The sequence below is a fragment of the Halichoeres trimaculatus genome, unplaced genomic scaffold (genome assembly GCF_033239565.1).
Source record: "Halichoeres trimaculatus isolate MK-OKI-2021-1 unplaced genomic scaffold, fHalTri1.1 fHalTri1_scaffold_5, whole genome shotgun sequence".
NCBI classification, from domain to species: Eukaryota; Metazoa; Chordata; class Actinopteri; order Labriformes; family Labridae; genus Halichoeres; species Halichoeres trimaculatus.
Window position 1 is genome coordinate 16,223,342 of NW_027437183.1, and position 20,504 is coordinate 16,243,845.

General features: G+C 39.6%; 2 protein-coding genes across 6 annotated transcripts in view; one reads left to right on the forward strand and one right to left on the reverse strand.

The window, feature by feature from the left end:
• Positions 1–14,730, reverse strand: part of frmd3 (FERM domain containing 3) — a 64,818-nt gene extending 50,088 nt beyond the window's left edge. For 3 of the 4 annotated variants that reach the window (XM_074670162.1, XM_074670163.1, XM_074670161.1), the window contains exon 1: positions 14,342–14,730. In XM_074670162.1, the coding sequence (XP_074526263.1) occupies positions 14,342–14,446 (105 nt within the window). In that variant the 5' untranslated portion in view covers positions 14,447–14,730. The remainder of the gene's footprint in view (positions 1–14,341) is intronic. The other variant, XM_074670164.1, reaches the window with a different exon arrangement.
• Positions 14,731–15,298: 568 nt separating this feature from the next.
• On the forward strand, positions 15,299–20,497 carry LOC141789898 (putative gluconokinase). 2 transcript variants are annotated; one of them, XM_074669422.1, is made up of 6 exons: positions 15,299–15,573; positions 15,676–15,754; positions 16,228–16,258; positions 16,350–16,436; positions 17,671–17,714; positions 18,288–20,497. In XM_074669422.1, exons 2-6 carry the CDS (start codon positions 15,717–15,719, stop codon positions 18,643–18,645), a joined length of 558 nt encoding a protein of 185 aa, XP_074525523.1. In that variant the 5' UTR covers positions 15,299–15,573; positions 15,676–15,716; the 3' UTR covers positions 18,646–20,497. The 2 variants fall into 2 exon arrangements, with proteins under 2 accessions (XP_074525523.1, XP_074525522.1); XM_074669421.1 differs by having other exon boundaries at positions 15,299–15,514; positions 18,288–20,496.
• The last annotated feature ends 7 nt before the right edge of the window (positions 20,498–20,504 follow it).

Sequence of the window (20,504 nt, forward strand, 5' to 3'; positions counted from 1 at the left end):
CAACAGCAGGACGGACGCAGCAGCTGGATGTGACAACAGCGATCCAAACAGAACAGATATCTCAGTGAAAGCACAAAAGGCAGATACACTAGTCAAGCAGCAGATTGAGGTCAATGCAACAAACAATGTGGGGGAATTAAAAATAAATACTGCACACAATACTCACAAGGAGTTCATATGTAGGCTAAGCAAACCAACACACTACACAGTGCACATTATGGTATCAATATTTAACAGTTGTTCCCAGCTGTTCAGACATTTTCACCCTGGACTGCAGGACTACAGCAGCAGGAGTTGGAGGGGCGATGTTACCATTTCACTGTACAATATAAGAGAGATGTTTTTTGGGTTTTAATCTGATTTTCTTTCATTAATTAAAAATCAGTAATGTTAAAAATTGCAATAACTTCCCTTTGCTTCAACAATATTAAGGTTGGGTCATTTCTGTTCAGACAGTTTGGATGGTGGAGCAGGGTATACTGGTTAAAGTGAAGGTACCAAACAATTTAAAGTAATAATTCACATTTAAATATACTACTTTCCATTTTAAAGTAGTTTTCAATTATTCAAACTCTTCCAATATCTAATCAGACTCTACTTCATCACACCGTTTATTGGTAAATTCTTCTATAAGCTTTTTTGTTTTTTGGTATTTTACAGTTAAAAATGTTATTATTTCTTCAGTATATTTTATACATATACAAAAAATTACAATAATGGGACATATTTAATCACCTTTTTGGCTTTAGTGTCCTTTTAGGAGGCAGCTTAAAATGTGTCAGCTAGCTCTGTGCTAAAGGCTAGACATTTGTGCAACTTGCCACCAGAAAAAACGCCAATCACACTCTTGAGTTGTGTTGCTAAGGTACATTTTAGGAAGGTTTCCTGAAACTTTCTATGGGAATTCCATCTCAGGAGTATTGAAAATTTTCAGTGTTTTGTTGCTGTTATCTCAAATGTATTTTCCAAATATTCCCAGGATTTTCCTTGTTACCAACTTGAATGGGGTTTTAAAAAATGATCTTGTTTGAAATGACCTGATTAAATGCAAATTCATCTGTGCCCATAAATAACATATGTAAACAATTCCAGGCACATTGGATTATCATGAATCACTACTTCACAACTTCTGCCAAAGTCAGCATCCTTGAAGTGAGACCAAGCTCTCTAATCAGCTTTTATTACTGAAGCTAAAGTGAAGCTGTTTTACAGATCATGTCTGCCTAAATGACGACTGTTGATGTTTTATTTTCTGTTTCTACATGGAAGAAAGAATACGTGACAGGTGTGGGGGCTTGTTGTTTAAAGGCAGGTAACAACTATTTAAAATGGAAGCTTATAGATGTAAACATTTACACACACAACAGATTCATACATTTCAAGTAACAAGCTTGACCCTGTATTAAACACATCAGCAGACAAGCAGGGCAGTTTGGTGCCTGTCTCCTGTGTCCTCTGTTACATCACAGGGGCAACAATCATTTGTCAGTGGGACAGCTCGTCCCTTTTGGCTGGTTCAGGTTTACTGTTATATCACAGTGACACATGTAAGCTGTAAATCTAATGTGCCTCCCTGTGGGTCGAGCTGTGATTGTCTGTGTCCCCATGCTGGCCAGCCTGCACTCTGTGTGTGTGTGTGTGTGTGTGTGTGTGTGTGTGTGTGTGTGTGTGTGTGTGTGTGTGTGTGTGTGTGTGTGTGTAAGTGTGTCATTGTGTGTCTGCATGTGTGTCTACATCTCTCCTGGATTTTTGGCTGATCCATGACAACACTGTTACTAAGCTGTTAAATCTAAGAGCAAACAGACACGGAGCCACACTAAGGGAGGAGAAAGGAAAAGAGGAAACAGGATGAACAGAGGCCTGCCGCGAGCTGTAAGTGGTCGGATCATCGAAGGACACCTTTCCTCTGTGTGCTTCTGTGTGGTTCTCTGGGCAGATGCTTGTGTATAGAGGAGAAACAGGCTGACACCCAAAGAGGAGACGGAGAATCAGACCAGACAGAAAGTGAGAAGGGGTCAAACAAGCCGAGAGGCTGGATGAGAGTGGGCAAAGATAGAGCTTGAAAAAGAGTGAATTAAAGAGAGATTTAGGATTGACTGGGAGCAGAGGAGAGGCAGATAGGAAGAGAGATATAAAGAATCTATGTCATGTCCAACAAGGGATGAATACATATTTAATATTTCCAAAGGCTGGGCATTAAAATTTAACACGGTCATCTTGTCTCTACATGATCTCACCTAATGATGGCAAAGTGCTTCTTCTTTTCGCCTTGTTGAAACACACACACGCACACACACACACTTTAAATGGAGTCTCAGTGTGTGATGTATTCAGTTTAGCAAAGGCAAAGTGCACTTTGGTGTGTTTGTTCAAGTGTAACCGGCTATCCTTTACCACTTTTTCCCCGATAAAGCAAAGACCTTTGAGCCAGCAGAGTCCAGACTGAGCAAACAAACCTAGACTGGCCAAGTATAAAACCATCAGCATGCTGAGAGTAAAAATACATGTGCTGTAAATTATTCATCCCTACATCTATAATAAATTTGCAAAAACATCTGTTACTTACTCTAAGTCAGATTTTGAAAACTTTCAACCTCCAAACTTCACCGAGTTTATTATAGTTTGGGCTGATAAATTCCCTTCGAAGTGGAAACTCTTAGGAAAAACTTTTCCCTGATACAAAGAAACTTCACAAGTTCTTGATCCAGAAATAGCTTTTTGTTGGCAAATGAAAAACAAGCTATAAATAATGACATAAGCTTTTAAGCTGTTTTTTTATTTTATTTGCTTGTCTGCATCTTTTTCAAACATCAAGAAACCTGAGACAAGCGTAGCCATTAATCCAAAAGGTTTTCTAGCCACCAGATTAGGGCTGAACGTTTTTTTGAAAAATAATGTAATTGTAATTTTTTACCAATATTGCAATTGCGAGTTACCGTAGTTTTTTTTTTTTTTTTTTTTTTGGGGGGGGGGGGGTATCTTCTGCATTATTCACTAAACACAAGCCATAAAACATTCTATAGTTTGACAAACACGACAAAGGACACTGTTAACATATAAACAGTTCTTTCCTGTAGACCAGGCCTAAATATTATGATGAATTGAGATGAATTGATGCATGAATTGATACAAATAGCATATCTTTATTTAACTATTACAATTACAGTAGAAAATCCGCTGATTTAACAATATATAATATTGGCAGACGTGTGATAATTTTGCCAAAAAAATAACAGCATACTGACTTTTGCTGGTTTCAAAGAGGAACGAGTACAAGTTCCTATGATCCTTCTGGGTCTGTGAACATGAAACTCCTTTTTTTATTGCAGCCTTTGGGATTTGAAAATTGCATTGTGTTACATTGCAGTATCAGTTTCAATTTGATTAATTGTTCAGTCCTACACCAGATGAATGAAAATCTTAAACACTTTCTCTATTTGCTCTGTTTTGGTCTCCACCAGCTCTGAGAGAAAATAATTGGATGCTAAGCAGCTCATTGATTCACTTTGCTGAATTGTGTTTAAGGAGTTCTGGAGCTTTTTACAGCCTCAATGTAGATTGGAATAAAATCATCTTGATTTTACTTTTATGTTCTTTATTAGTTCATTTTCACTCTTACTTTTTTAAAACTGTATCTTTAAAATTATATTATCTCTCATTGAAATTATGGTTAGTGAAACCAAAATACTTTTTAAATCATGTTTCAATAGCCTGTCAGTTCTGACTGTTTTTTATGGTTTTGGGATTATGCTGTTTTGTGACTAAATGTCAAAGTGGATGTATAAACCATGTAATAAATGGACATTGTCTCTGAGACATCACCCATCTGTTTCTGAAGCAGAGATTTGTTGGCAACCAGGAGCCATATTAGAAATGAGGTGGGCTTTGAGGCTTCTTCACTAAAAGCCATAAGGTGCCTGACTATCAGCTGAGTTTTGCTCCTGACTGGGTGAACTTGCAATATTAAACTGCCAGGTTATAAAAAAAATTTCACACCCCTTACAGTGTGTGCCATTAGAGAGATTAGTTATTCAAAGGGAAGACATTTTCTGTACCAGTCAGTAAACATGTTTACTTCTGCTGTAAAAAAAAATAAAATAAAAAAGCTTTTTTGGCTTGGTGTGTATGTGGTTCCTTGTACTTCCAGAGCCAGGCTCAAGCGGACACTCAACAAACTGCAGATTTTAGCACTACCACATTTCCTCATTTTTTTAGACTGGAGGTTGCCATTGGGGTGTGCCACATTGGCTCTTTGCTTTACATTTTCATTTAGTACACTGTTATAACAAATATAAAGATTAAGTCAGCAGTGTAAAAGAATTGACTGGTTTTTTAAATAGTTTAATGCTGAAACTAATGCCTCTCAGTGACCTACAGAGTAAAGGAGGTTATCAGTTTTCAGCATACAAGCTGACGCTATTTTTTATTAAATAAACAGCAGCATCTATGTGCAGAATTATGGGGGTAAAGTTTGCCTGTAGTACATAAGTAAACAGGAGGAGGGTTTTTTTAAGTCTCCATATAAATTTCTTTTCATATTATGTTTCCTTCACACAGCTGAATTTGGTGCAGATTAACCTGTGAGATATGTGTTTTCTATATTAAGTATTGTTCCAGGTGGAGTAACTCTGCCAGCGGTGCTTTGCTTGGTAAAAGAGCAAAAGCAGATGTAAAATGTGTATGTTTATGTTTTCATATATAGTATATTTTGCCCCTTTGAAAACAATCAGCCAAGCACTAGGACCCTGTGTGTCCTGGCCCAGTTAAACATCCCTTGTTGTTTAATTAATATGCGTGCCAGCTCAATTATGACTGGTTCTTATCGACTTCAGCACGATTCATTTCATGACACGGCATACCTAATTGGCTGCACTGAAACGCTGCGAGGAGAACGAGCGTTAAATGCTTGCGACCCCTGTGTGAAAAAAACAGAAAACACTCCTTATCCGCGCACACAGGGACAGGGTGAAGAGGAGAAGAGCAGGAGAGTGAGAAAAGGAGACAGAGCAGAGGGGTTTTAAAGATAATGATATGCCCCTCTTCCTCCAAACCAGGAGAAAAGCTCTCTGAGACACCAATTCATGGCCTTTTCTGTTGTCACAGTAGCTCTCAACAGGGAAAATGAGATTTAAGATGCTGCTGGAGAAATGTGACAATTCATTTGCCAATTAGGATGAGTGTGAGCAAGCTTTGAAGTACACACAATAACACTGTTGTCCTATTTTTAACAGTGCTTCTAAAGACAGTTTGTATATACCAAAACTCAACTCCCCGGCCTTTAAATGGATCGATGAAGAGGGAACAACAGAGACAAATAGCTGGGCTGGGTGTGGGGTGTGGGAGCAGCAGTGAGGAAGATCAAAGGAGGCAATAAAGATGGAGCTAAAACCTCTTCTCTTAAAATGTTTTCTTTTTATGCAGAAATACTTGTATGTGATTACTGAACATCTTTCTTAAAGTTACACCATTTACAAAATGTTCTAACTCAAAATACAAAATGTTTTACAACTTGTACAATACTCCTATTGTTGTTTGTCAATAGCTGAATTTAGTTAAAGTGGTAATTTTACAAAATGTATTGTGTTTGAAAATGTTTGGCTTCACAAATACATTTAAACGACTCAGTTGTTTTATAAAGATATTGACCAACTGACTACAGTCTTGCTGCAGGCATTTTCTGCTGACGTCACGCTCAGAGTAAAGATCTGAAATGGTGCTAAAATCCAATGATACTGGTTGTCAGCCAACAGGGTAGTCTACTATCGGAAAATCATTACTATTTTACCTCTACTTAACTGATCATTAAAAAAAAACACAGACAGAAAAAGTATAAAAGAGATAACAGGCCATATATTTCAAGGCAATACAACATTTCTAATAAGCTATGGCTGGCATTAAATGAAAGCTAATGTTAGCATTTAGCTTCTTTAAGAGTTGTTTTATATTCATAGTCATAATACAATATTCAAATAAAAGCTATAGCAGTTGTGTGCACTGGCTACTAGACTCAAAGAAAGGAGCAGAAAATCAAAGATTTCCCGCTGGGAAGCTTAACTATGGAAAGCGTCTGAGAGGGAATCCTTTCTAAAGACATACTTAACCTCAACATAACCAAACCTCTCTGTAAACTCTTCCAGCCATCTTACTACTTATCAGTAACTGTTTTCTTTTATTTTGAAAGAGAAAAACTGATAAACATCTTGAAGAGTCCAGGAATGATGTCATATCAGAATAAAACCCACACGGCTCCACTACTTTACCTCAACATAACCAAACCTCTCTGTAAACTCTTCCAGCCATCTTACTACATATCAGTAACTGTTATTTTTTTATTTTGAAAGAGAAAAACTGATCAACATCGTGAAGAGTCCAGGAATGATGTCATATCAGAATAAAACCCACACGGCTCCAGTGTGGTATTGATCTCATGAGCTGCATGACAGAATGTGCTGAGCTAAGCCTCTTGAGCCACTGAACAACAACAGTAATGGACGCCTGCCTGGAGCTACTGAATTGACATATGGCTAATCCTGTGTCATCATTTTTTTGGCTGATTCATAAGAAGGGTATTTTAGAGTAGTTTAACTCTTTCTCACCTCTCCATCACTGTAATGTAGCCTCAGTGAGTTTCTAACACAGTTTTGCTTGATGTCATTATCAATGCAGCAAAATATCTCACCTTCCAGCTAGCTAGCAGTTGCCTGCCTGGTGAGGCTTAAGTTGACCTGAGATAAGAAACATTTGGCAGATAAACCCCAAGTCCAGATGTATTAACTTGAAGTAATAAATTGTAGCCTCCATGAGCAAAATTATTCTTTTGTTGTTTATCATTCCATTTCTGTTGCTGTTATCTTACAATTTATGTTTTCTTCAGGCCCACCTTATGCTGGGTGGTCTCTCTGGGACCATCTCTATGAGCAGCACCTAGAACAGTGAAAATGACCTTGTCCTATAGTGTGGAAAGAGACAATTCAATCACCTCTTCATCATCACCTACGCTGCTGCAGAGATGCACATGAAGCATGAATGGATTAGCACATGTGGTATAAAACATGTTATGGGCCTGCATTCATGGCTGGCCACACAGACTAATAGGCTTAGAGGTAGAGCTGTAAATCATCGATATATGGAGCAGAACCAGTTTCCATTATAATGGAGCCCAATCAATCTCCCTCTCACTGTGTACAGCTGGACACTCACAGGACAGAGAAAGTGTGATGATAATGATGATGGCATGACTGAAGCGGTAACGCTGCTGTTCTGAGTGTGTGCACTTGGTGGGGGCATGGAAGCAGCTGTCTTATCTTTACACCACAGGATGATCAGTTTTGAAGAAAGAAAAACAGAGATATTAGAGAACGTGTGCAGAAAACAGAGGGGGAATTTGAACCTGCGAGCTCATTTGAAAGGTCTGTTTGTTTGCTTGTTTTGGGGACACAGCAGTGTGTCTTTGCATATGTATGCCTGCCTTTGCCTCTGGCCCACTGCTTCAGTGTCTAACAATACAAGGACAAGAAATGATTAAGTGTACATGTAACAAAGGAGGGCTGCAACACCACGCACACTCAGGATGGCGATGATATCTTCCAATAAGAGAAAGAACTCTCTGTACTCTTCATCACCAATTTTTTCTGTTTTCTCTGTATCTGTGGATTTAACTTCATTTTTAAGTGGAGAATTTAATAAGGGAAAGATGAATATATATAAAACATGTTTATTTAAAAGTTTTGCCAGCCTTTATAAGATTCCATAAATTGAGCATCTCTATTTTGCTCATTGGTTACTGACATATTATAAAAATAAAAGCAAAAACATGAAGTGGGAAAGGGTTAGGGTTGCTCTTGATTGTTCTAGTAACACAGTATGATATTTTCATGTAAAAACATTGAAACTATAACTTCCAATCTGGACACAAGCCACACAGCAAACTGATCACATCTCACCACGAGATCTGTTGTACACAACACCAAGATAAAACTGCTTTTGATTATGAAACCAGAGAAACTATTACAGTTTCCCTGTAAAGGTCTCATATATATCAATGAGTTACAATGAGTTATACTTTTTGCCTTGTAGTCTTCAAATAACTCTCTGTTTGTTCCATTTCCTGAAATCATCTAGCACTGCAAAAAAAAGGGAGTTATTTCAAACCTCTTGACACGCTTATTAATAAATCCAGAGTAAATCTAACAGATAAGGGTGTATTGTTTCTGCAAACTGCTCCAACAATAAGCTGATCAGCAGATGTCTGGTGTGCTCCACTGAACAACTCAGAAGGTCCTTTTTTCCAGCAGCAGTTTGTTATTTCAATGAACATTTATGACTTGGCGCCCCTGTCTGTTCTCCAGGTGCCCTTGTGCTGCTCTTGCTGTCTTTTCTATGTGTAGGTGTCGAGGGCAGTTAGTGAACTACTGACTTTGTATTTGTCCTTCATGATCATGGCATTTGGTATTTGTTTTGTGTATTTATCTATAACAAATGTCATAATGTGTATTGTGTGCATGAGTGTGCGAATGGTGGCATACGAGTTTCCCTAAAGGGGATTAATAAAGCTATCTTATCTATCTTATTTTATCTTAAAGCGTTTTACAGAAGCGTTATCCTCCAGCATGTGACCATGAACAAGCTGTGCAAACCATAGACTTTTTAAAACATGGACGTAGTCTCGCTGACGTCACTCGTCTGTTTCTGAAACTGAAAATGAAGCACATCGGCTATAGCGGCCATATGGCTTTGCCTACAGCCATAGGGCGACTGTCGGTCACGTGACCCTCAGCTGTGCCTCTTATTGGGGGAGCTCGCGATCTTAATATCATCTGAACGGCCGAGTTATAAAAAAAAAATCACCACCTGTACAGTGGGTGCCAGTAGTAAAATTAGCGACTCAGACAGCAGACATTTTTTGAACCAGGCTGTAAATAGGTTAATTTCTGCTTTGGAAATGGCTTTTTTTGTCTTGGTGTGTATGTGACTTCCACTACTTCCGGAGCCAGCCTCAAGCGAACACTCCAGAAACAGCAGATTTTAGCACTTAACATTGTCTCATGCGGACTGCAGGTTGCCGCTTGGTGCAAACACTAAAAGATTATCCAATAGTGATGTCATCAGCAAAACAATGAACACCAATCAGCTCTGAGTGTGACCCCTGACCTCGCTTACCTGCTTTTCAGCTTTCTATTTCATCATGTGTTCATTTCTTCTTCTTTAGTTAATCGCCACTTCTCCTTCCTGCTTTATTTTTTCTAGTTCCTTCCACCTTGTTTCCTTTCTCTTTTCAAAACCAAACGTGTCTGCCACTCTTCAAATCTGTTTCATGTTATGATCTGCTTAATCTTTTTTTTCCCATAGCTGCTGCTGCTGCACCTCATTTCCTCTTCCACTCCTTCCTACATCACACCGAGCTCTTGCCGTCATCCTCACAGCTCACGTAATGTGACCAAGCGTGTCATCCTATATTTTGTCTAATCAACCATCTCCTATCTCTCGTGTTTTGCCTCTAACCCATTTCTTTTGATGTTTTTTCTACCCTCCTTTTGCTGTCTCGTCTCTGTCTGCTTCCTCTCAGTTGGGAGCACAAGTCAGAAAACGGATTATTTCTCTTTAGTCTTCTTCGGAGGGGCATCAAAGAGGCGCCAGAGAGTGAGATAAGAATAGCAAACTGATGCTATTTATAACTTGGACCAAAGAATGCCTACCAGCTACAACAATCGCACTGCATCAGCATCACACACACACATCAACACAACATGCCACAACAAATGTAGTAAATAAAAGAACAGCAGTACCTCAGCTACACACACATCTCTCCTTGACCGAGAAAAGAGCAGATGCAGTGAAAAACAATACCTGCAGGATCCTTAAATAGACTGAACCGCTGATGTATTGATACGGTGACTCCAGCAGGAACAGAGCGGTCAGCAGGATCTTTTTCAGCCTCACAAAAGTTCAGCCTATTTCAGGCCCGCGCTGTTATTTCTCATTAAGCGTGGTGAATTAATGTCTGTAATCGCTGCAGTTTTGCTTGGAGGCAGCTTCTACATTTTTCATTCAGGTGAGCATGGTCATCTCGCCCTCACACACATTTACAGTACAACCACGCACACACTCATATCAGAGCGCATCACTGACAACTGACTGATGTTGGCCCCATGCAGAACAGTGATCACCCTTAATTATACATGATGTGTCACAGAGAAGGACGAGGAGGAGAGAGAGAGAGGATGGGAGGATGGGAGGAGGGGGCGGGTATAGACGAAGGATGTGAGAGTGAGAAAAGGTGATCAAATATGAAGCTGAAAGTGGAGCAGAGGATAAACCGAGGGAAAAGGAAGTGAAGGAATACAGAGAAGCTCAGGGGAAGAAAATGTTGGCGGGAAAGAGGAGAGGGATAGATGGGATGCTGAGGAGAACACGAACAGTGATGAAGAGGTGAGGAAGTGAGAGCTGAGGAGGTCACTGTGTTTTGATCTCAGTGTGTCTCTCCTGCAGCAGGTCTGACTTTACATCAATGCTGAACATGAGAGCAGCAGACTGCACACATTCAGCCCCCCAGGCTGTGGACACACTCACCGAACAAACACACACACCTAAGCACGCGCACAAAAAACACACACTCTGCTGTCCAGCTATTCTTAAAGTCACAAACATAACAGTAACTATGTTCCTACAAACCAATGCATCTTTTTTTGGAATTCATCTAAATATTATCCAGTACACAGAGGAGAAGTTAATCTTTGATCACACTCTGTCCAATTTTCTCAACCAGAACATAACAACACTTCACTTTCTTCACATTGTTGTAATGTGAATCAAAGCAGCGTGCATCAATTAAGCATTCGAGAACTTAAGTAAAGAAATGAAAAACTGTTTTGAAATAGAGATTAAATTATCATCTTCTCTATTTTACAGTGCTTATATTAAAATTTGTTGTATTAAAATGTCTTCTGTTTATGGTTGTTTTCTTTGTTATTGTTCTGTAAACTGACCTTTCAGAAAAAGTGTCACGAATATGTTTTTGTATAGTCCCTGTGGACAACATGCATAAGTCCACTGGTTTCAAAATCAACCTTGTGAATTCAAAATAGACAAATCAGTGTGAAATTAATGTTTAAAATCTTAGTCTATATTCTTCAACTATATTCAGAATTTTGCACTTTCATATATTTGAACTCCTTTTTAAGCATTGTTTTTAATGGTGTTGCTCATAACAATCGAAGGATGACATCAAGGAGAGTGAACTAGTGTGGGACCATAAAGATGCTTCGTAATCTCCTTGCCCCACCCCTAGCCTCCCATCAGCCTCACAAAACTCCCAACATCACTCCCTCTTCCCTGATTCCCAAACCTTATTAATTTATAAATTTATCTATTTGCGCAAAGGCTGTTTTAAAAAGAGAATAAGTAGAAACACAGTCCTACAGTTTAGTAAGCAATGATTACAAGAACACATTATTTAACAGAAAATATGTTGTAGGATATTGATGAAAAAGCAGTACTAGCAAGCAGCATCATAGGCTTAACTTACACACTCATCAGAGTTGGAATCAGTATTTAATAGGTACTCCTTTGAGAAAGGAGAACCTAGTTTCAGACTCTGTCTCCAAACATGTCACAAAATCATCCCAGCTCTTTCGTAACTCTCCCAGGTTTGCCCCATTTAGCTCAATTTTAAGTTTATTCTACAAAACCACTAACACTTCCGATGGGTATTTACAATGCCTGATGATTCTTCATGAAACCTTGTCTTCAGTTTTTACAATTCAAGCAAGGCAGTTTGAATCACCTCTTTCAAAGCTGTCTTAAGTATATTTTTGCACTTGCACTGATGAGACATGTGTTACGCAATGACCACTGAAGTCATAAATATTCATCCCCTTTTGAGGCAAATTTTCATAGTCTGTTGCCTTAAGAATATTCACATTTACCGTGGCTTTTGAAGACATTTAACATTCTTCATTTAATCAGGATAAATCCATGTGCTGCAGAAACGTTTGCCCCTAAAGAGACCTGCAGCCAACACAACAATTTTTCATGCTTAGAAAAGAATGAGCACCATAGCATGAAACATTCAAGGTAATAAGAACGTTGCAGACTGGCATGAAACAAACTGCTCAGATGTGACGCATTTTCTAAAAAGCACAATTTCATCCCAATATTTTTATGACTCTGTTTAATTCAAAACCGTCGCTGGTATCTCATCCTGACCTACTTATTCAGCTCAATGGAGAGAAGCAGAAAAGACAAAATAAGACAGACAGGAGCGTTGCAGAAGGAGGGGGAAAAAGCTGATAAAGTGAGGGATGGAAGTGTGCGTGTGTGTGTGTGTGTGTGTGTGTGTGTGTGTGTGTGTGTGTGTGTGTGTGTGTGTGTGTGTGTGTGTGTGTGTGTGTGTGTGTGTGTGTGTGTGTGTGTGTGTGTGGCTGAAACTGGAGAAGTGCTGTTGTTGAGCAGGAGTGTAGCATGAGGAGAGCAGGATGTCATGAAATATGTAGAAGGGAGCCGCTCGGCAACGGAACACAAAGCCATTAAAGAAAGTCGTGGAAGACGCAGTCAGCTAGAAGAATAAATGTCCACTTCCTTTTCACACACAGACACACAACTGAAAGCACTCACACACCTTCACAATCTGTGACTCTTGCATTCATGCATCTCCTGGAGAAAAGACACATTTTGATGTTCTCTGGAGTGAACACAGATGTTTGACACACCGGTGCTCTAAAAGACACAAGCAGGCAGGTATACATGCATGGGGAACACAATCTCCCTCTTTCTACCTCCTTTGAGCTCTGTGCACTGTGTGTCAGTGTGTAAATCTTTGATCGGGTACATGTAGCAGAGCAGTGAAACAGTTAGTTTGACAGGCAGCCAGCACTTCTGCTCTTTCAGGGTCAGACAACAAGGCCGAAGCAGATAATGACTTCTTCTAAAAACTGAGACAAGCTGCTCACACAGCGCTCCATACTTTGCAACTCACAGGGAGATGAGTGTACCGCTGAAGATGTGGCCCTTTTCTTCTTTTTATCCTTGCTCATATTTCCTCTGTATAACTCTCAGTCAAATATATGGAAGTTCTTATCATGAGCCAGAATTTGGCAAATTCACCTGAATGTACTTCTGCTTCTTTGGCAGCAGCTGCACCCAGGACCACACAGGATCTCATTTATTTGTGTAGACAGGGAAAAAGAAACATTTTCCACTTTGTTCTGACTGCCAAAAAACTTTCTCTGTTAGATTTTTAACAAGCAGTTTCATTTTTATTTTTTCCCCCATATCCATCCTCCCTTTCGGTCTTTTATGTGCATCAGACGTTCATATTTTGAGGGGATGCTAGTTACAACTGTGCATAAAGTGGGTTTCATCTTGGACAGGTGATCTGTGAGTCAAACTGGCTGACATTAAAAAAAAAACAAAAAACTTTTTTGCTCTTACTCATACAGGTTACTTCAAATGAATTATCCCAATCGTTATGGCTGTGAACTGTGGAGAAAGCCGGATCACCCGAAGAGAACCCACACAGAAAACCTCAGTCATCCGGTTTAACCCCTGAATTTGTGTAAATGAGGGCAGTGCAGAAGTTCTGTGTTTGATCTACAGTCAGTAATACCAGCTACTTAATGGCAGATTGACAAGAAATTCAGAAGCAAAACATATCTTTTAAAAATTGTGCTAGTCTTTAATCTTGCTTTTTTTCTACTTCTAGGTTTGAACATGAACCTTGAAACCTTGAACTTTGACTTACATCTGTTAAGAAACTTTAATAACCAAACGAGCTCCTTTCAGATTGACTTAAGTTTTGTAGACAATTCAACCAAATCAGCTGAGTAACTCTTTTAGCTTTCTATCAGCTGGAAAACAATATATATCACACACACTAAGAAGGCAGGTCTTCACGCAGCTTTCTGCAGACACTGGGTCTTGACTAATCGAGATCAATAACAGGGTGATTCTGCCCTCATCATCATCCTCACTATCATCACCACCACACCCATACAACATCTTTTTCACTGCTGTGAGCTAACTTCATCCTAACTTTGCTCCATGCAGGCTGATCAGTCACTGTTCTGTGATGGTTGTGTACTTCTCTCTCTCTCTTCATCTCTCATAAAGGCAGCATGGTGTGAAGCATGAGACCTTTCCCGTGGACAGAATCAACGGACCAAGTCATACAAAAGGACGTTCAAATGTCTTTGTTGTTAAGAAAAAGACAATACCACCGGAAAGATGTTAAACACGGCCTTAATTCACACGACAGTCTTCATTAAACGACCCTCATCTGCTGTGCCCACGTGATAATTGCTACAATCAGTGGAGACAGAACATAAGGTGTGTGATGCTTTCTTACCTGGATGCTGCAGGAGATCTCAGAGTCGTCTAGTAAGCGGATCGTGCACAGGACCTCCTGGTCCAAGGAGCGGATGCTGGGGCTGCGAAACCGGAGCATTTTCATCCTCCTGTCGGTTCTGTTTCAGCTCCTCATGTCAGCGGATCCACACGCAGAGCAGACGCTAACGTAGCCTACATGCAATGAGGATTTACGCAGACATGCATGCATGCGCCTCTCGGTCAAGTATAGTTACCCCCTGTGACGCCCTTGAAAATGAATAGATGGATGGAAAGATGGATGGGTGAGAGAATGGATGGGTAATAGAATGGATGGGTGCAACAGGGCAGGAGGTAGGAGAGCTTGCATCCGTGTGCCTGCCCACTGATAGAGTCGCAGGAAAGAGGATGGCTTTCCCCCTTCCTCTCTCTCTCTCTCTCTCTCTCTCTCTCTCTCTCTCTCTCTCTTGCTCTCTCTCTCCCTCTCTCTCTGTGACACCCCCCCCTCTCTCTTTCCAAATTGTAAAACCTCCAGACTCCTGTTATTGATCTATGTGCGGTGTCAGAGAACCAAAATGTGACATCTTTATTTATCCATAATTCAGAAACAGTTCTTTTATTACATAACTTAATAAGTATTTCATTATACTTTGATCACACTTAGAGTCATTCTTGTATGAAAGCAACATATTTGTGGCTGCGTTCATCACATATGTGAAAAATCTGACTTTTTTCATCTTGATACCTGTGCCCATATAGTTTACGAATATGAGTTTGTATAGAAAAAGATTAATTTTATAGATTATTAGATGTACTGCGATCAGAAACATAATCACCGGTCGTTATAATATGATGTTTTCCATAATATCGTCATAGACAATCTACCTGCGACGTAATGAGTCTGTTTAGAACGAGAAACAGAACGCTGTCTCTTTAACCCACACGGAGAAGATTTTACGTCATACGTCATTACGTTCAACAGAAACGGAACCTGTGTTTACTATGGTTTTCAAGCAAGAAGGAATGCGGTGTGAGATTCTCCAAAGCCTAATATATGAATTTAGACATTGGCGAGCTCACGTTATTCACGAAGCAAGCAGTCGCAAACGTTGTCATGACCGGATGTAAAGCACGTGCTCGATGGTACCTTACACCTGTTATGGTTATCTTCCCTCATTAATGAATATCCAGCGAGGTAGGTACGGAAGCACCAGAAGTCCAACACACTGGTTGGATTCATTCATCACATGCGAGGTCAGTTATTTCTTGAATCATCTTAGGTGGAGCTGTTTGCAAGAAGCTGGTTAGTTTTTGGAGATTTGCGGTTATAAACACATTTTCTTCCATTCATTTCAGGACACGAGCTGCTTTGAGGTGTGTGAAGGTCCCCTGACAGGATGATCTACATTATAATGGGAGTTTCGGGCTGTGGGAAGTATGTATGATAAAAACACGTAGTGACTAAACAATGAAAAAGTTAGGATTTATCCTGTCACATGGTACCCTGGAGGAAAAGTAGTGTAAACACTTGAAGGGGAAAACTTGGATGACTGCATGTAACTGACCACTGGGCAGAAATCTATCAGCTGCTAATGAGCCTTAGCCTACTACTGATCTGGCACAGAGTCAACAGTTGATGGTGAACTGCAAAACACAACAAAATATTAGTTATGTGAATTGATAATTAAATGAATATGTTGAATATCAAAATTTTAATATATTTGAAAACCCCTTACATTCTTTTGCTATCAAAAGTGGCTGACTAGTTTTTGCTTATGGACTGTTGCAGTAAAATTTTTCCACAAAGCAGTAAAGTTTTGCTGTAAAGCAGTAATTCATAAGGTTAAATATTTTTATTTTAACTTTTTGCACTTTATCAATCATATATGTTTTTTTTATCTTATACAGAAGTACTTTGGGTGCTGCACTATCTAAAAAGGTATCTGGAACCAGCAAACATACAACGATCATGTTTTTAAATGTAGATGTCCTTTACATTATATACAAATTTGTGGTGATCTCATCTTTAGCTGGGCTGGCCGTTGTATGAGGGAGACGACTTCCACCCACAGGAGAACATTGACAAAATGGCTCGTGGTGAACCATTGACAGACCAGGTGGGTCTGCTGTGTGTTCTTATATTCAGAATAGCATGTGAGTGTGTGTCTGGAATGTCTTGTCAGCTCAAATTGAATGTCAGTCATTTCCAGAGTAAGCCATTTGTCTCCTGTCAAGGATAAACCATTCACTGGGACCACAGAAACACTACAAGAGTCCAGATATGCTTCACTGAAGCGGATAGTGAAGGAAGAAAATCCAGCTTTTACTTGTATTTGTCTTTTTCCTGTCCATGCTGACTTTCAAAATAAAGGGAGACATCCAAACAATTGACTGGCTACCTGCCAAAGTTGAGTGTACACCCTCACTAGCAGAGCAAATGCTGCCAACATTTGGCAGAAGTTTGCCGTCAGCGCTGTTTGGTGTCTGATGATAACCTCCCACTCAGAAATCTGCCTTCAAACGAGAAGAGAATTACCCTGGGACCTGCTCTGTGTAATGCTTTGGCATGTTTTGAAAATACTCAACAGTTGGCCGTTACAGTATGAATGATAAAGCAAAGAAGAAATGTAAATTAGGGATTACTGTCAGGGTGCGTTCAAGATGTGTCATTTTTTCCAGTGCTCGAGTTGGCAGGTTGGAGTTGGCAAAACAGGGCAAGAGAAAACATGTTTTCCCTTTCTTTCAAGTTCAGCTCAGCATATTAAGAAATGGGTTTCCAGCTCACTTGGATCCAAAATTGGATTGACTCTTTTTCTGAAAGCAGTGTAATCAGTGTATTAGTGCTGCCATGTCTGATGTGTGCGTGTCACATCTCTATTTGAGTCCCTGATTGCTTTTCAAAAGTCTCATTGAAACAAAAATATTTTCAGCAAGAACACTGGGTTGGGGAAAACAAAACTAACTATAAATCCTTAGCCTCGTGTTTTCCCGTATTAGAATGCAATATTTTCAGGGTAGTGAAGTCTATGCACCGTTTCAGGCTGAGCACTTCCTACATCTGTCACTGGTGCTCTGTAATGCACGTTTACCTCTCAGATGGAAGATATGCTAAAACCAGAAATATGTTTTATTCATCTGCCAAACTGTAGAGATTAAAAACAAGCTACACTCTTGTCTCAGTGGTGCCTGTGCCTACATTTCCTGTCCCTTCGGCTGTCCTGTCCATCAAAGGCCAAAAGATAACTTAAAGGGATAGTTCCTGTTTATTTTTAACCATACTGCATCATCATGACAAAAATGCCTATTTCAGATTTAACACAAACATAAACAGTTTGAATTTGCTCCCATTAGGACAGACTGCCTTGGCTTTTCAAACTCCATGAAGTCATTGAGAGGTGAGAAATCAACTAATGCACTCAGACTGTTATGCACATGCACTGAAAACATAACCCACTTTCGGGAAGACCAGAGTGAAGAAGAAGATTAGTTTAACCAGAGAGAGAGCAGAAGAGGAGAGCAGCGAGGTAAGAATATGCTGGCGTGAAATTGTTGGACAAGATCAAAACTATCACTGATGGTTTTCAAAATCAGGCTGAAAACCAGAGAGCAGGGAGAGAGCTACTTTGGGGGAGTTAAGAGAGATTTAGTGAGTGAGAGAGAGGAGAGGAGGTGAGGGAGAGCTGAAAAGTATGCCATCTCTTCCTTATAATGTCTGTGACAACATCAAAGATTTCTTTTTCCTTCACACTTCTTCCACACTCAGTCACAGTTATTTTCCTTCATCAGCTCATCTCAGCATGCCTGTCTTTTCTTTTTTTCTCTTCAATCACTTTTTTTCTGCTTAGCCATATGTCACCAGAGTTCACTCAAAGTTTTATTAGTTTTCTTTCAGTGCTTTCTTACTGTCCATACAAGTTATTATTCACTCACCTTTGCCTTCAATGAATTTGTCTGTCTTCTGATCTTAGGGAAAGGTCTTCAGGCTGTGATGCTCTCGTGGTTTGCTCGGCTCTGAAGCGTCTATACAGACAGATTCTTCTCTTTGGCTCCAAAGCCCTTGCTTCCTCCTGCAACAAAGACGAAGACATCCTCCCTGACGTCTTCTATCTCTTTCTATATGGTGACTATGAGCTCATACACCAGAGGATGGTGGCCCGGGTGTCACATTACATGAAGGCAGATCTCCTGCGCTCCCAGTTTGACGATTTGGAGCCACCGCTGGAGGAGGAGAATGTGTTAACACTGGACATCAGGAGGAGTATTCCTGATATGGTCTTGGAGGTTGAGGAGCACATCAAGAGCCTTACGTTATTATCAAATCCTTAAACTCAGTTAACAGATTCAAATGTGTGATGGGTGAATTTATTTCCCCTCTCAAGGACAGACCTGACAGAGTGTGCATTTTTGCTTTCCAAAAATCTGCATCATAAAGTTTATTTTAAGAAGTTTAAGACTTGTGTATTGTTTCTGTTAACAAACCACAGTAACTTTTTATAGTGTAACTATATTTTTCTAGGAATTACTGAGTATCCCCCCGGAAGTGAAATTAACCAATCTTGTGTTTTGCAAACACATCAGGAGAGGGCTAACTTGGCCTCACTCATGATCCAAGCACAAAGTCACTTCTTAAATAACTTATTAGTTTGTAAACAATTCAACCTATCAAAAAAGTCTTGGACAAAAGATTTTTTTTCACAGAACACAGGATACACTGGAAAAACTGAAAGTTGGCCTAAGTAGTAAAAGTCTGATGACAGTTAGGGTGGGTCATAATTTTGGTTCCAATGTGATGAAGCATTTATTTATTTTTTTTTAATCCTGAAATTGAGTATGTGCTTGACTGAAAAACTTTAGATGGGGGACATTAAATTTTAACACATGCCGACTACCTCGACATCCCCTCAACCCTGACTGAACTTTGTATGATTCCACTTATTAGTGCTTCAACACAGAAGGAAGTACCTAGTCTTTAGTATCCTGTGGTGTAAAGTGTTAATCCAGACAGTAACAGCTTGACCAATATGACTGAATACGATGCGAATCACCATTAGTGTTTAAAGTGTTTGGTGTTAAAAAAGAAGCATTCAAGGCTTTAACTGAAGTTTTTTTAGGGCGGCTTCTCAGAGATTCACAATAGTGCATCTTAAAAGTTTGCTGGTTTTACACAGTAGTCTACATATTGACTCGCTCTTAGGTCTTCTAAACATCAGAAAGCAGTCAAGCGTTTGTCATATCTTTGTTAAGTCCAGAAAATTCTTTACGTACATACATTTACATACTTGTCCAAATATTAAATATTGACTCTTAGTCTCTCCAGTATCTCTTGGAAGAGTTACTGGAGCATACGGTTTGTGTGATTTAGGATCAGCTTTGTTTATAGAATACAATCAACTCAAACTACAGTTTACTCAACACCTAAATTTCTGACAACTTAACGTCTGTAAATTGATTACTTCTGCTGCAAGCTCCTGATGTTTTTATCTCATTTAATCTTATAATCCAGCCTTCATGCACAGCCATCTCACAGCATTTGCTCTAACGTATCTTAAAGCAGAATCTTCACAGTGAAGACGACAACGGGGACGATTAGAGGGATTATAACTTCATACCTCACTGTTCCACTCTGCATGTGTATTTTTCACTCTGTTTTTTATCTTTATTTCTTACCATGTAAGTGGTCTAAACAGATCAGTACTTAGTGACCCCTGATGATCTCTCTGATCTCCTCGGAGGAAAGGCACACACTTCACCAGGGCCATGATGCCTCTACACGCTCTACTATACTCACACCTTTATATAGCACTGTGGAGCTGTTTATGTTGTATGACTCATCTCAAAACCCCAACACGAATATTTTAGGAGCCTCTAATCCCAAAAAACCCCTTGGCTACTCTCGTATCTCACATAACCAGACAAATGGGGCACGCACACACACACCAAACGCAAGAGATTAACCCCTCCACCAGTCTGGTAGCAGCAGATGAACACAAAAAGGTTGTCAAGTAGATAACATACCTATATATCTGATGTCTGGGTACTAGAGACACAAATTTAGGAATGGTACAACCCTCACAGACACAAACAAAAATTAGATTTTTCTATGACACCTTTAAATATTTACATATGCTTGTTTGACATTCATATGAGTACATAACATTATTTTATTTGATATTTTTTTCATGAAC

Coding starts and splice junctions, on each gene's coding strand:
- LOC141789898 (XM_074669422.1), top strand. CDS start 15,717: ATGATCTACATTATAATGGGAGTTTCGGGCTGTGGGAA. Junction 15,755..16,227: donor GGAGTTTCGGGCTGTGGGAA/GTATGTATGATA, acceptor TATCTTATACAG/AAGTACTTTGGGTGCTGCAC. Junction 16,259..16,349: donor GTGCTGCACTATCTAAAAAG/GTATCTGGAACC, acceptor TCTCATCTTTAG/CTGGGCTGGCCGTTGTATGA.